This window comes from Barbatula barbatula (genome assembly GCF_947034865.1).
Source record: "Barbatula barbatula genome assembly, chromosome: 21".
Taxonomy (NCBI): domain Eukaryota; kingdom Metazoa; phylum Chordata; class Actinopteri; order Cypriniformes; family Nemacheilidae; genus Barbatula; species Barbatula barbatula.
The window spans coordinates 15,443,693-15,459,650 of NC_136784.1; the positions used below are offsets into that span (position 1 = coordinate 15,443,693).

Sequence of the window (15,958 nt, forward strand, 5' to 3'; positions counted from 1 at the left end):
AAAACAAAAGAAGATATTTTAATGAATGTTGGTTACTAAACAACGGTGGTACCCATTGACTTCCATTGGTTGTGTGTCTATACAGTAAAGTGAATTTTTCTTCCGCCGTTGTTTGGGGAGGGTGAGCAAATGATGAATTCTTCATCAATTTTTCATTTTTTTGGGTGAACTATCCTTTTAAACTAAGGTTTCCATTTCCTCTCCATTCTCATTGTTGTCTAGAAAAAATTGAGTTGATTTAATAAATCTCATCTGCGATTTTTCTTTCTTATGGGCAGATTTCTCGGAGGACCCCCGGGCTAGCTGTCATTTGCGCCGTAATCTCTTGTCAGAAAAACAAAGACGTATGAGATTTGAAATCACAAAGTACTGCTTTGAAACCCAAATTTACCCTTGAATAAAGCTTAAGTGTGCAGTCGTTGCACTATAAAAGAATGAACCGAAATGTCAGCATTGTCAAGAGCAGAGAAAAGAGATGTCATCGTGCGTATGCTCATGTGAACATCCAGGCTTTAGTCTTTGATATACTATGAATAAGCCGTCTGTTACACCTAACACTGATGCATCATGGGATTGATTTGAGAGTGACAACATGGCATCTTCTCCCTCTGTCTCTCTTTGAATCCTCTGTGTCTGTGATCTCTGTAGGCGTGTATCTCAGCATGGGTTTGCATGCGTCCTGGTGCGTTTCGCTTGAGTGACTCGACGGGAGTCTGTCGATGTTTGTCTCTCGCTGCTTCCTAGTGTGTCTGTGAGCTTCGTGTGCTCTTTTTCCTTTCTGTTTTTTGGCAGCCTGTGAGCTGTACCATGTGTCTTGGAGCAGATTTTCCTCCCCATCTCAGTCATGAAAATAATGTCAATTTTCTGATGACTCAGTCAAAGGGCTTTCTAAAAATGAGCTATGTGCGTTTGTGATAGTATAATATTTTGTTTGTTTAATAAAAACGCCCTCGTTATCCGTATATGGAAGTGAATGCAAATGGGCTTTTGACCTCAATTACACTAAGTGAGAGTTAATGTTTCTGAAGATCACAGCGGTAAATGCTACTCTCTTGTGCGGTTGAGCATTTTTATAAATATAGAGCTGTGTGCTGAATAAACTAAGACAGTTTATGCATTTTTTTACTTGAAATATACTGACCGTTTTTGAGTTCACCGGTTGAGGATAAGTTCACTTCAATATAAATATTCGACACCCTACTATTATGTATTTGGAATTTAGGACACTAGCTATATCGACACTTGGAGTTTGACATCGATTTGTCCCATTTGTCCATTAGTGATTGAAATGTATTGAAGTTGCTCTTTCATAGCTCTGGAGAGTTAATGTTGCACTTAAAATTCCTTAGAAGAAATAAAAACAAATATTGAACAATTGTTAAAGTTCATGGTGTAAAATAAATGTGGATTGTACAGGGTGAAATAATGTCTACTTGGTCAATTTGATGGGAAAATGTTGAGTTCAAATTGAGATCTTCAATGATATTGACTTTTTTACGATATTGACAAATCTGAGCTCAGTTTAAGACATTGTTGAGATCTCTCCTGATTCTTTAAAGCGGCCTTAACTCAGATAGTTTCTGTATATCTCATGTTAATCTTGAGTACTTACAGAATAGTATCGCACCCTTCAAATATCCAGTAGAGTCTTTAGTTTGATCACATTTATAAAAGACAGATACAACTTTACGACTATTTCCGAAAACATACGACGTGTGTGGCCCCCCCAGGAGGAGGCGGAACTAAAGCATGTGCGCACACTTTGCCAAGAAAACACAGATATCAGTTTAACGTACCGCGTGTGGTCCATGCCGCTCCATCTATCAGTTTCAAATGATCTCCAAATCCAGCGTTATATCCACCGTTTATACAACATTCATCAACCAAATGCTCGGTTGTTGACAAGTTGACCATGTTAAGCATGAGAAGACAGCAGGTTGAACACTGTAAAGAGGTCAGAATGCATGACACACCGTTGCACCCTTTAATGGAGACACATGTGTGGTCTTTTTCTAAGAAGACATATCTGAGACGCAGATGAGACCTACAGAAAAGTTTCATTTGCACTTCATTTAATCTCTTGCTAGTCTGATCATTAAAATCTAGGAGAAACAATTGAGAGGTTAAAGAGATCTCACATGTGAGTTTTCTGTCTCATGGGTAAAGCTGCATCAAAATTTTGTTTATCTTCTCCTTTTGAAAAGGAAAATAGGCTACAGAATTGCTGGATACGAATCTGTAATGTCATGATGATATGTCAAATAAAACCATAATTTTAATTTTTGAGAGAGTTATTCCTTCAAGTCCTGAAGTCCGCTCCTGATTTTTTAAAGCCTTATTGTATCTTAAAAGCAACTACATCATCGTACATATAATGCAACATGGGCACAAACCAGGGAACACATTTTTAATAAAGTTTAAAGCTGCAGGAGGCTTAGTGGTGGTGACATTGATATTGCGCGACCGTCTATAAAGCCTTATGTTAACTTTTTACCTCTGACATTTTATTAGACTTCAATAGTAACGTTTAATTCGTAAAGATTATCTTGACAGACAAAACGTGTAACATGTAAACGTCCAGGTTGGCCTACAAACATACGTCATCCTTGCACCACACAATTGATAGGATATTGAAAAGTTAGCTTTTAGTTTTTAGGAATTGTCATTTTTATTTCACCGGGATTAAAATCCTGAAACACTCAAATTAATTTCATGTATATACATATACAAATAATGGTTTATTTCTGATGGGCATTTACTAAAGCGTTTCATTTGTGTGTGAGGTCATCACAGCCTGTTTAAATCCAGATCCAGTAGTAATAGTCCACGCTGTATATAGATATAGCATCAGTGCTGTTCCATCTCAGAAGGATTATTGACTGCGTGATGTGCGCGGGCTTATTGGCTTCATGTTCCACCAGCGTGAATAACATCCCTCGACGTCTGGTCACGTACTCCACCAGCCGAGCATCCCAACTCAGACATCTCCCTTGATTTTTGAGGAATTAGAGTTGACATCTTTGAACTTCCCTTCGAATCCCGCAGATTTAGCCGCATTACCGGCGAAGGAAGGCGGCTTGCATGGGATGTGTCAAGGTGGAATAAAGAGTTTACCTCGCTCACGGTTTATTGCCTGTGACTGTACGAAGAGGAAACCCCGAGAGGATATGTGTCCCTTGTTAAAAATACACATGCACATTCACCCAGTGGGGTTTCTGTTCTCTTCCCACCCTGATTTACATCAGTCTGCCGGTATCGGTTAGTGAATGGGTCGATAGCGAGAAAGAGGCCAGTGACAGTCTTGTATCATTCAATGTGCTTTTCGCAGAAAGTGACTGGAAGAGGCTATATGTGCAACACTGGGTGGCAAATGTGGTCAGCTGGTAACTGTTTTGTAATAAACACAATGGTGTTCTCCTCAGTTTTGTTTATTGGAAATATAATATACTTCATATAATTGTTTATAGTTAATATTATACACGTATATATATATATATAAATGGAAAAAAAGGTTCTTCAAGTAAGAAAGGGATGGTTCTTTAAAGATCCTTTGACTGAATGGTTCTTTAAAGATCAACCGAAACTGGTTCTTCTATGGCATCGCTGTGAAGAACCTTTCAAGCACCTTTATTTTTAAGAGTGTATTAGAAAATACATTTGAATTAATAAGACAACGTAAAACACTGGTTAGATCGCAAATCTACAATGTAAAAAAAAAAGAGAAATTTTCTGGCCGCTGAGGCACCACAAATATTTGCAGTCTTTTTTGTAATTGGACTATATTTAAAAAATACAGTAAAACTTTACAGTACAGTAAAAATGTTTTTTTTACGGTGTACATTGACAATATGGATACACCGCTTTTTGTTCTAAACGTACATCAAAACCTTTATTAGCAGAAATCCACTTTTTTAAGTTTCTCCTAAGAAATATTCTTGACAATTTCAAAACAATTTCACCCGCGATCGGTCCTGAATGTGCGTGATAAGGAAGTTAAACTCCTGTAGCGTCTGTCACACGAGCAGCTCATGAGATCAGAGATTGAGTTTTACACACTTGCATCACAAAACACAAAACAGATCAAAACAAACATTCGCAGCCCATAAACCCTCGCAACTCTCTTAAACTGACTTGCAGAGGTAGGGACCTCTGCAAGCACTGTCTACTACTCTGTGATATCACAGATGCCATAATAGAAATCGTATTCCCGTTCGATGAGAGCCTTGTGAATAATTTAAAGATGACGCTACGTCAGAGCATAAACGCAGTTTTCTTTTTAAAAAATTCTTACGAGTAAAGTAAATTGATGCTAACATTGCATTTAATGAATGTGCAACACCTCCGAAACTTTTAAACCTTTTAATGCTCTGGTGGATATTTTATATGTTATGCATGAATTTAAAAGAATGCCCTACCCACATATATTAGAATAATTAAATACAGATTTTGACAAAATTGACCATTTCAGTGACAGAAAAAGTGTTTTTTTTTTTATAGTAATATTTGAAATTGGATAAATGGCCCATATGTTTTGTCGGTAACGCTTTAGATTACGGCCCGCAATGTACCACAGTACATATTTGTAGGGAAAGGGGAACAGAATGCAAAGTTTGAGGAAAAAAGAAGTCAGGAAATAAAAATATATATTGATAGCCTACTGTAAGTATTACAGAACAATGCTAACTTGTGAGTGGTTACAGGGGTATTGTAAAGACTTTTGGTTTGTTGCTATGTGGTTGCTATGGTGTGAGCTGGTGTGCTATGGTAAATTATGCTTTAAATTTGAATACTTAGATTTGTTTATAGTGTGAGCATTTGCCCATTGAAACATTAGCATGCTAAGCTAATTAGACAAAACATTTTTAAGATTGTCTGTAAGATTGTCAGTTTGTGGCAGTTCACTTTTACATTTGCTTATGTTATTTCTATGGTGTGTAATATTAGCTGCCAAAGCGTGAACTGTCTATCCACACATTTACGCTAGATGTGGTGCTGATGATACGCTGCGGCACAAGCGTGGCGCTCTCTCCCCACCTCTGCAGGCAGATGAGATAGTTGGTTTGCAGAGGCGAGGGGTAGACGGTGTGTCACCAGGGGTTAAAACATCAAGAAAGTCTGACAGCAAAAAGTGAGTGGAAACAGGGAACGTGAATGGTTGCCTGGCAACAGAATTAGGCCGTGTTCGACTTTGGTTTCAGTTAAAAAGAGCTGCGCTTTTCCTTCTGTGTCCGTACAGAGATTGCCACCTGTCATCCAAATGCATCTGAATGAATTTGCATGTGTGTGTGTGTGAGTGAGAGTCCGTCAAAAGTGCCACCTGAAGAAGTGGCACCATCAACACCCCCGAATATTCAGATTAGTATTAATACTTTAAAGGTGTCATGAATTAAGAAGCCGAATTTAACCAGAGCTTTTGTCATATGAATGCTCATCATATTCAAACATCCTGTAAGCGTCACATCCGAAGACGTCTTTGTCACTGAAATGAACTGTTACTTTTATAGAATGTACCTATCTATGGCTGAACAACGCCTGCACAGAAGAATATCAACAACTACTTCTCTGGCCCCGCACACTGGTTCGCGAATAGTATACACTCCCGCGTTTTTGTGAATGACAAACCCGTAACCATAGCAACATATTTTTCGGCTAAAGATTAGTTTTGCCCGTCAGTTTAAACTTTACCGCTGTGTTGTGTCTATGCTCGGATGGCTGCATCACACAGCGCTCTTTTGCTATGTTTGTTTTTAATAAGCGCTTTTATGCATGTTGTTTGGTTTTAGATCCAAATGAATCGGCACTTGGGTCATAATAAATGGTCTGTTGCATATTTCGAGATTTTTGCATTTTAAGTTTTGTTTTCGTCTTTTGTCTGGCACCCTGTTACTTTAGCGAAGGGCACTTTAGCGAAGCTAGCCCCGTGTCATATGTGCAAAAGTAAGGACTTCTTTCACCGTTATATTTATTCAGAGCAACCAAGCAACAGACATGCGATATTGAGTTGTGGAAGAACACAGTCGCTTCCTGATATTACGAATGTGTGGTTGAAGTTTTTGAGAACGTTCCTGCTCAAGTGGGTGAAACTTTGAGCATCTGTTCGCTTCATTTCACCGTGGATTCCTTTGATAACAAGGCACATGTCGATGCTGGATTTGCAGAGAGACTGAGATTAAAAAGCAAATGCGGAATCTCATGTGAGTACAAATATATATACGAATCACTATTTCTTTGTTAGAGATCGCTTAATATGTCATGATTATGTGTAAACTACGTGTTTACGTTTACAAAAGGCTCCAACTAAGCACGTAGCTTGTCAAACAGACACACCACATGGCACACTGCTGTCTTTTGGAACTGTTATCCAATCATAACAAGTCTTCAATGCGGCCCGCCCACAAAAAACGCGCGTTTCTTGACGCCGACCTCAAAACCAGGGAAGAAAATTGCATATTTCTTATTGATTTTGATGTTTTCGAATGTAAAAACCACTCGAACGTAATAAGTAGACCTCAGACGACACTATAAAATAATAAAGACGGCCAGTTCAGGACACCTTTAATATAATTTGACCCTCAGTCTTGGTTATTTGGTTACAACAGTCTGTTTTTTAGTCATAGCTGGTCTCCACGTTCACTCAGGCCAGACTTGCAGACTAGCTTAACCAGCCGAGCACCAGCTTGACCAGACATGGAGACCAACAAGACCGGCAAACCATTGTAATTTCCAGCAGGAGTCAGCTGGAAGCACAATACAGATGGCATCAACAAAACGCAATTCAGATTATGGATCTAAAAATGTAAGATCCGGTTATCAGTACAGGAGCCGTGAATGCCTCACGCTGATATCTGCGGCAGTCAGTGAGCAGTGTTTTATAGAGGCGATCTTAGCGTGGCGTCTAGCATTCAGACTGCGTATAATGAGAAGATGGTGTGAGAAGCGGTTTGAGTGAAAGATTTGCTATTTTCATCAGACAAGCCAGTTAGAAAGATGGAGGAGGAGAGAATGAGAGTAATTGCACTGTGGAGAGATAAAAGAAGAGTGAGGAAAGAGACTTCATGAGGATGCAGTAAAAGAAAAGTGGCCTGGATAAAAATGAGAGGGAGACAATATGTTAAAGAGGAGAGAGAGCTTGCAAGCGAGCGGTCAGTTTTACGCCTCAGGTGGAGGCCTTGTCTCCATGCCACTGTGGGATTGTGTGTGTGTGTGTGTGTGTGTGTGTGTGCATTTGCCCAACGCTGCAGCAAACACTTTTCATTAGCATCATTTTTACATAACAAAGCAGCAGTCACAACTCAAACGCTCTTCTTCACAAGCACAGTTGCCTGCTCTCTCTCTAACAGCAGCTCTGTTTCAAAGCATGGTGAGCAGTCCACAAGACAGCAATTTAGATGTGTTGTTCTTTTCAGATTTTACTACCATTTCCGCTCAATATGTGGAGACTACACGTGAGCCGTTTGTAGATCGAAACCCCTGAAAAGTGTAAACATTGCAGCACTGTGGTGCTATCAAAACTGCGCTGAGCATCCCGACAAGCATGGATAAAGACAATACTTTTACAATACTTGAGATGATGCTAGTTCAATAGATGAAAACATTTTTGCGAAAACGTTCAGATATTATAGACGGGTATAGTGGAATTGCCTTCATCCATCATGCATAAATCGTCAACATCATGTATGGATATGCCTGTTTAGCATTCGCCATGTGATCATATTTTAAGACGCATACCTGCTTACTCATGACGTGAAACAGTATGTTTACAATCCCACAGACAATCATTTTCTACAGTTACTTAAATACAATGTACATCTTAAATACAATTTATAACACTTAATATTATTATGCTTTAAAAATGATGAAATGAAATAACCCGGCTTTGTAAAACGTTTCGTTAATTCAACGTAAAGATATGAGTTATAACGTGAGTTTATTGCAAAATTGTTATTTGAACTAATATTAATATTAGTTAATTAATATTAAAATAAAGTTTAATAAACTAAAAAATGTAAGGCAGTTTTTTTAAGTTAAAACCACAAATACGTTTTGCAGTATATGAATATAACAGTCAGCTTAAAATCTCACAGACAGTTATTGATAAAGAGAGGATCAGTTATGAATAGGATATGGAATATTTGTCTTACATTCTGTAAAACAATGCATTTTATAGATATTTATTCTATTCTATTCTATTCTATTCTTACTCTTTCGATATACTACATCTATATTTCAAATAAGAAACAGGAAAATACATTACATTGAAATGCAGCTATAAATATGACGATACCTATAATAAAATGTGCTGCCTTTCAACCATTCAGAATTGTGAAAAGCGCTACAAAGTTAACTAGACATAAACCACTCCCAGAATGCATTGCACGGAAAAATGAGTTATGACAAAATGTAGTACATCTGTTTCATTCTTTATAAAAACTACCAATAGAACACTTAACATTACACTGTAAAAAATAGGCTACTTTTATAGTAAAATTTACCTTATTATTAATGTTTAACAAAGTTATGTTTCCTTAATAGAAATATTTTGCGAACTCAACTGAATATATTAAGAACTGGATCTGATTACGTTTTAAGAATTGGTGTTATTTTAAATGATTCAAGTTACAGCAAGTACCTAATGTTTAAGCTTGACAACAACATATTAGTTAAAAGAAATTCTAGTATAGGTTTGCTTGCTAATTTCTGTTAAATATTCCTATTGGTAATATGCAGTTATACCTTTCATAACTAAACATAAAATCATTATAAGGCAGTGGCGTAGCAACGGGTGTGCCGGCGCAAACCACAGTCACTATCATGTAGTTGGGTACTCGATTCTTCATTAAACTAAGATTATAATGTCAAACAAATCATAATGTCATGAAGCGAGATACCCAGCATGCATTGCAGCATAAATAATGCAGCTGGACTAGATACTTGTTTCATAAGGGATGTGCAAAACACTCTAAGTGATATCAAATAACTAAAATGCTTCGAGTTCTCTAAACTTATTGGGTTTCACAATGTACTTAAATTGATCATTTTACTCAATATTGTGTGTGCCGTGTGTATTTAATGCTAACTAGATCACATTATCAGCTTAGCACCACGCTACAGTAATATCAAACTCTGTTGGACCCTCTGAGCCGAGTTTGTCCCAAAACAGTCACTTATGAGGTTCCATTTCATCTGTTGCCTTGGGGGCATTTTTGGATGCATTCTAGCATTAAAAATGTCTAGACGGAGCTTAACAGAAGGTGCATTTACAGGCACATTAACTCTGATAAACGTGCCGTTATAAACACTTAAAATGCATATCCTGCCCCCAGATTCCTCTGGTTGGTCTGTTGTTTCAACCCTGAGTCGTACAAAACAAACTATTTTTATCTTAAACGTGCCTTGAAACGCAGCGCCCGTGGAGCGAAATCTTACATCACTGTTTACACGAACCGACATGAAAGACCGCTCAGGCATAACCCTGCGTGAATGACCCCTCAGAAAGCAGTGGCCCACGTAGGCAGTAGAAACAAACACAGAAACAAAGCTTCTCTCTCCCGTTCTGCCTTTTTTTATCAAGACTGTTCGCCCTCCGCATGTTCACTGCATTCATGAAAACGCTCTCCGGCTAAAGTTAACCCTAACATGTCTTTCATGTTAAGACCTCCCCAAGAGCTCGCTCCGCTCCCGTGAAGGAAAGCCTCGTCTGCTTTTATAGTGTGGGATGAATAGTGTTATGGTTCATATACTCATTCATACTCCTTTGAGACCGGTTAGAAGCCGTGAATAATCTACAGAAATTGCTTCCATTGTGACTACGGCACGGGAAGTCGAGTCGAGTCTTCCCGCCTGGCTACCTGTACTTCAAATTAGCGTTTCATTCCAGTGAAATTAATTTATGTAGATTAGTCCTGGATGATTGTTGCCTGTCTAATCAGATTTTGCGAACGTGTTTGTGAAGGTCCCGGTTCTTCGTGTGAAGCCGGCGATGTACGTCCTAGATTTAGCTCTCTGTGGTTCTGCGGCTCTTTGAAGCTTCTCTCTCTCCCCTGCAATTCCTCGCTCATTATAGTGGCATATGAACATGTCCTGCTATTGCATCTTTCTTTCAGCGTTGTTCCGCCCTTCAATAAGGTCCAAATTTCAAAATGAGCGTTTCGGGGTACATAAAATATTCCCTCGGTGGTTGGTCGGTAGCTTTGTCTTGGACGTGCGACATCGCGCATGGTTTATTTGATCAAAATGTGTTTTGGTGGCAGATGCGGTTTCGCAGAGAAAAAAAGATGTTTGTGTTGTTTTGATCCGGCGCGCCAAGGACACAATGAACTGTGCTTTTCTCACATACGGTATATGCAAGCAAAAAGGATTATTTTTAGTGGATGTATTCCCGAAAGTTCACACAGGTGTCCGAGCAGATTGGCCACAGGTGTATGTCATGTTCCACTGGTTTGGCTACCAGATACTTGGACACTATTTATCTTTTGTTTACTGCATATGTGTTGTTTAAAAACACACAAATATATTTTTGTTTCAGGTAAATTTGTTTACTTAAAGCCATTATATCACAAGATTTTAGCATCAAATGTCCAAAAACCACTAGCACAGAGGATATTCTTTCAAGACCTACAGGGATTTTACTTAACTGCCGATGCATTGTCTGATTTATTTGTTAACATTGATAATGTGATTGGATGTAAACTTTCTGCTTCAAACACATTTTTTGATAGGGTTTTGAGACATGAATAGGGTAATATGTCAAAAATCAACAAAATGAATGGATGAGTTCACCCAAAAGTGACAATTCTGTCATCATTTACTCACCTTCAGATTGTCCCAAACCCGTAAAAATGTCTTTGTTTCGCTAAACACACATAGGAAGATATTTGGAAGAATGTCTGTAACCAAACAGATCTCATCCCCCATTAACTCCCATATCATTAACTGTATTTTCCCTTCTTTGGCAGTATATTGGGGATGAGATCTGTTTGGTTTCTGACATTCTTCCAAATATCTTCCTTTGTGTTTAGCAGAACAAAGGAATCTATACAGGCTTGAAACAACCAGGGGGTTAGTAAAGGAATTTCTGGGTGAACTATCCCTTTAATACAAGTGTCTACAAAATCAGCTCAGTGCAAAAAGTACATGTATAAGATCTTTTTTCATATATTGTATAGAGCACAACTTGTAAATGTGATTTTATATGCACATTAACAAGAGGTTGATATTAGGCGACTAACATTTTGGACACAACATTTTAGTCTTTTTCAGCTCTTTGTTTGCACAAAGAAAAATGAAAATCACTATCCATAAAAACTCTTCATTGCCTTGTCTGTCAATGCCGTCATAAACAGCACATGTTATCCTCGCTTAAGTTGTTGTTGACATCATGTGTGTGTTTGACTTAATGCAGTGCTCATACCAGTTGGCATTTGGCATGAAAGTATTGCAAAAGCAATTGCGATGTTCTCGCAATACTTTGATGTCATACGTCAATCGATCTGCACCGCATGCAATTGAACACACCTCATGGCAACAGTGAAATGCAAGTAGTAGTTTCTAAAACTTTACGCCATTCATAAACGTGATTTCCGAGCCCCACTGGTTTGATTTTCTATCCGCAGTCTACCACACTGCTTCTCAGCATCATCTTTGTTGTTCTTACGCCTATGTTTTTGCTTTGCGACTTTTTGAATTGCAGCTTTTGAAATGCCTTGGTTTGACCCGTTGATAAATCAGCTGCCTATGATTTATATCACACACATCCATTGCTGTAATAAACTACGCCCTCCTTTTCACACGCACCAGCATTTAACCGGCCTCTTCACCCTCTAGTTACCACATTGGCCATTAAAAACCCCATAGAGATCGACCGTAACGTGCTGTCAAAACCGGCGCCAGCAAATGCTTAACAGCCACTGACCAAAACAGCGGCTATCATTCATCACGTCCACCCCCATCCACACGCGACCGCTGCTCGCAGGAGTGTCTGAGTCAGAACGCAGTTAGGTGGAAAGAGAATATTGATGGGGGCCGACCGGGCAGCGCTCGCACCTTGATGCAGATATTAAGCGGATCTGTGGGCTGAGTAAGGAAAGGCACCCTGCCGCAAGTGACTCATTTGGTGGATGTGCAAGATGTATTGTGAATCTAGAAGAGGAGATCAGCTATTCGGAGATTTAAGAAGGGCCGTCCGTCCACGAGTGCTGATCTCTCGGCCCCCACCTCCTCTCTCTTCTCATCCATCAGAAAACTCTCAGGAAACACTCCACCCTCCACTTTCACACTCGGCCCGGTCTCTTGTCATAATTCCAAACCTTTCTCTCTCTCGTTCTGCAGGTGGAAGAATGGCCTTCCCGTTTGTTCAATTGATTCTTCTCTGGTCTTTTCCTCTCACCGCGGTCTCACGCAATACGACGGCAGGTAATACAGCGGAGCCCTGCGGCATGTGCTTGATGTGATGTGTGTTGCGAGTGTGGTGTGTCTAATTTCTGTGATAATTCTGGGATGTCTGTTAAATGCAGGCCCGGTTCTGGCTGGCTGGACTTAAAGTCCGGCAACAATTTTTCTAATAATATAGGTTACTATTATAACAATACAGTAATATAGATTCATTTCATGCATGATAGTGCCCTGCTTGCCCCTTAAATCTCACCTGGGTTAAATGTTCGACCAGATTCAAATATTCATGTAAAAGTCACTGTAAAGAAGGACAGTATGTTGATAATATTTCAGGCATTGTGGACACTTTGGTTCCTGCGTTTATAAATGTATTTTGCAGTTCTTAACCTGTTAAAGGGATAGTTCACCCAAAAATGTACTCAGACATGGGGGTCTTACCAAACCTGTACAGCTTTTTTTTCTTCTGCAGAAGACAAAAGAAGATATCATGAAGAATTTTGGTAACCAAACAGTATTGGCCCTTTTTTGACTTCCATTGTATGAACACAAAACCACTGAAACATTTCTCAAAATACTGTCTTTTGTGTTCCACAGAATAAAGAAGGTCATACAGGTTTCATGACACGACGGTGAATAAATGATGTCAAAACATTATTTTTAGGTGAACTATCCCTTAATCTGATATTCAAGCAATGTTGTTGTACTGAATATCACAGCGAGGTTGCAATTTGGCTACAGACGCAAGTCCGTTTTATTTTTAGTGACTGTTATTTCAGTCGAAACTTGGCCTGTTTCCTCATACTAAGAACAAAAACATTTCCATAAGTAGCCAATGCATCATCTCACAGACTAAAATAGTGCATGTCCTTTTTTTGAATGAGAATAACCGTAATAACTGACTGTAATAACAGCGCATGTGAAATTGAAGGCATTTGTATATTTGTTTGTGTATAATACTGTGTCGTTTTCTCTGGGGTACGAGTGTTTATATTCCGCCTGGGTATACGGCTTTATTCGCCGGTCACATCAGTCAGCATCTGGAATCGAATTTTTCTCACGTTGTCTCGGTCCAGCTCTAATTGCATCCTTCCTATCTCAAATATTACAAGCTTAGCTAGTCTGCTTTGCCCAAGCTGAACGCCTAATGGAACCCAATATCAACACTATTAGATGTCTGACAGCTATAATACGTACATAAATCCTCACGTATATAATCCCCTCATGCATAATTGTCTTGTTCTATGGGCTGTTGACTGGCGAAAGTGCCTGTGGAATATCTCTTGTCACTGTGTATCTCCTCATCTATCACTCCACTCAGCTGGGTACACACTGCAAAGTTTTGGGAGTGACAACCAAATTACAAAAAAAGGAATATATCGTTCCCTGTGTGTATGGAATATAGGAAGCATCCCTACCACCCCGGGTCTTATGCAGATGTCAATGAGAAACGTGCATGTGCCTTTTGCAAAATCCTGCCTTTGGTTTTGTTCAGTATAATGGCAACGTGAGCCCCCTTTGCTTGTGAGTCCCCTTTGGAATCATAAGATGACAAATGGGACACTATGGGTTTGGGTTTAGTTTAGTCTGCCTATTTTACCAAAAGTAAAAGTGTGTATTTTTAGCATCATGTTTGTTAAATGAATAGTTCACTTATTTCAGTATTCACTTACCCTGTTTTCATTCGAATCCTGCGTCATTTTATTTCTTCTGCAAAACACAAAAGAAGATATATCGAGAAATGTCAGTATCCAAAAACCAAAAGAAAGTCATACAGGTTTGATAATGACAGAATCTTGAAGGTGAACTTTAAAAACCAACGTTCGCTGTGTGGTCACACGCAACATAAAGCCAAAATAAAGACAGACGATAGTTTCGGTTTATTTTAAATATATTAAATATTTAATTAAATGCAATAAATCAAAGTGAAGCAATACCCCAAACCTGACGTCACTGGGTGGAATGCAGATGAAATGTACAAATAAGAGCGTATACGAATTCGCATAAATGACCCACATCGTAAAGTACTTATGCATTTTACTATTTAATAAAAACTTGGCAATTTGGCAGAATTCAGTCATATTTTTCACAAGTCAACTTGTAGAAGTTACCGAGCAAAACATCTAAAAAGAATTGCTTACAGAAGAGGAGTGACATCTGTATCTAACCGCAGCGTCTACGTGGCCTTCTTGAAAACAACACCAGAATACATATATCACTCAGGATAGGCTTGGCATTTCAAACACCTCTTCAGGGCTACAAACACCGAGCCAATGGCATGGCACGGATCGGAAATTCTGCTCATGTTTTTCATTTCATATAAATACACGCACACACATAGACTCGCGAGTCTGTGCTGCCCCTGGCCACTGGGTTTGGTGATGACTGTAATTAGCTCCTGACACTGTAGGTGATGCAGACTGTAATAACAGGCTACAGCATCAGGGCTCTTTCTTTCTGACAGCAAATCTCAGGCGGAACATTGAGCCCGAGAGAGAATCAGACATTTACATAGATTAGAAGTCTGAATGACTTAAATATAATAAAAAATGATGCTCTCGAATGGTACAAGTGCTATACGGGGCTACACGTGTAGTCTGTAATTACAATGGGCAATGGACACAAATATTTTTAGTCATTTAATTACAGTGTCAGGAATAGCAAGTTGTATGAATAAATGCCTTCAGTGTTCACAGGGGCTTCCATCATGGGTGTCATTATTGCTTCAGTGAGCTCAACGCTGGCTATGGTATTTGAAATGGAGAGGGCGACACCTAACGGGGAAATGGAGTATTGCTGTTGTGTCTCCAAATGATTTTAGAGGCTGGAGAAGTATGGAGGTTGTTTTTTGTCTTTATGTATGCCATGCAATATTCTGTGTTTGAGAGCAAAACAAATTATTTTGTCATTTAAAAATAATAGATCGCCCAAAAATCTGAGATGGATAACCAAATGATATGCATCGCGTTTTTTCCTTTTTTTTGTGGACTTTTCATCACGAAACTGGAAATATTGCACTCTTTTCTGCTCTCTTTTTTTTGCGGGACGACAAATATCGCTCTCTTATATTTTCTGCTTTTTGATCGCATAAAAAGGACATAAAAAAGAGAAGAGAGATGAGAGACAGGCTTGCATCAAGTTCAGACCACTTTGCCAGAGAGTGACTTGAATGGGAGGGTCAGACTGATTTGTAAAAAAAAGCATCAGAATTAATTTTATTTTGTTTATCTGAAATAATACTGTAAACAGACCATGGTAGACCATTGTAGGCAAAATGAAATATTGGCATGAAGTGCTGTCACTTTAAATATAAAGACGATTAACAATACTATATATTACCTTTTACATCCACTGGACATTTTTGTTTCACAAAATGGGACGTATGATGGGTAAAGGTTTTACGGATTATAAAAAAATATATATTTTAACACTCTTAGACCTAAAAGGTTATTTCGAGATCCTGTGGTTCTCTTACGGCATCGCTGCAACAGAAACTTTACGAACCTTTATTTTCAAGAGTGTTGGCCCACGACAACATAAAAATTTGCATTAATATCTGTAAAAACTCAAT

General features: G+C 38.8%; 1 protein-coding gene across 1 annotated transcript in view; it reads left to right on the plus strand.

Annotated features, from left to right (window-relative positions):
• gabbr1b (gamma-aminobutyric acid (GABA) B receptor, 1b) overlaps positions 1–15,958 on the plus strand; it is a 93,967-nt gene that overhangs the window by 10,233 nt on the left and 67,776 nt on the right. Inside the window, exon 2 of the mRNA XM_079484079.1 lies at positions 12,328–12,411. Coding sequence (XP_079340205.1) covers positions 12,336–12,411 — 76 coding nt within the window. The 5' untranslated portion in view covers positions 12,328–12,335. The remainder of the gene's footprint in view (positions 1–12,327; positions 12,412–15,958) is intronic.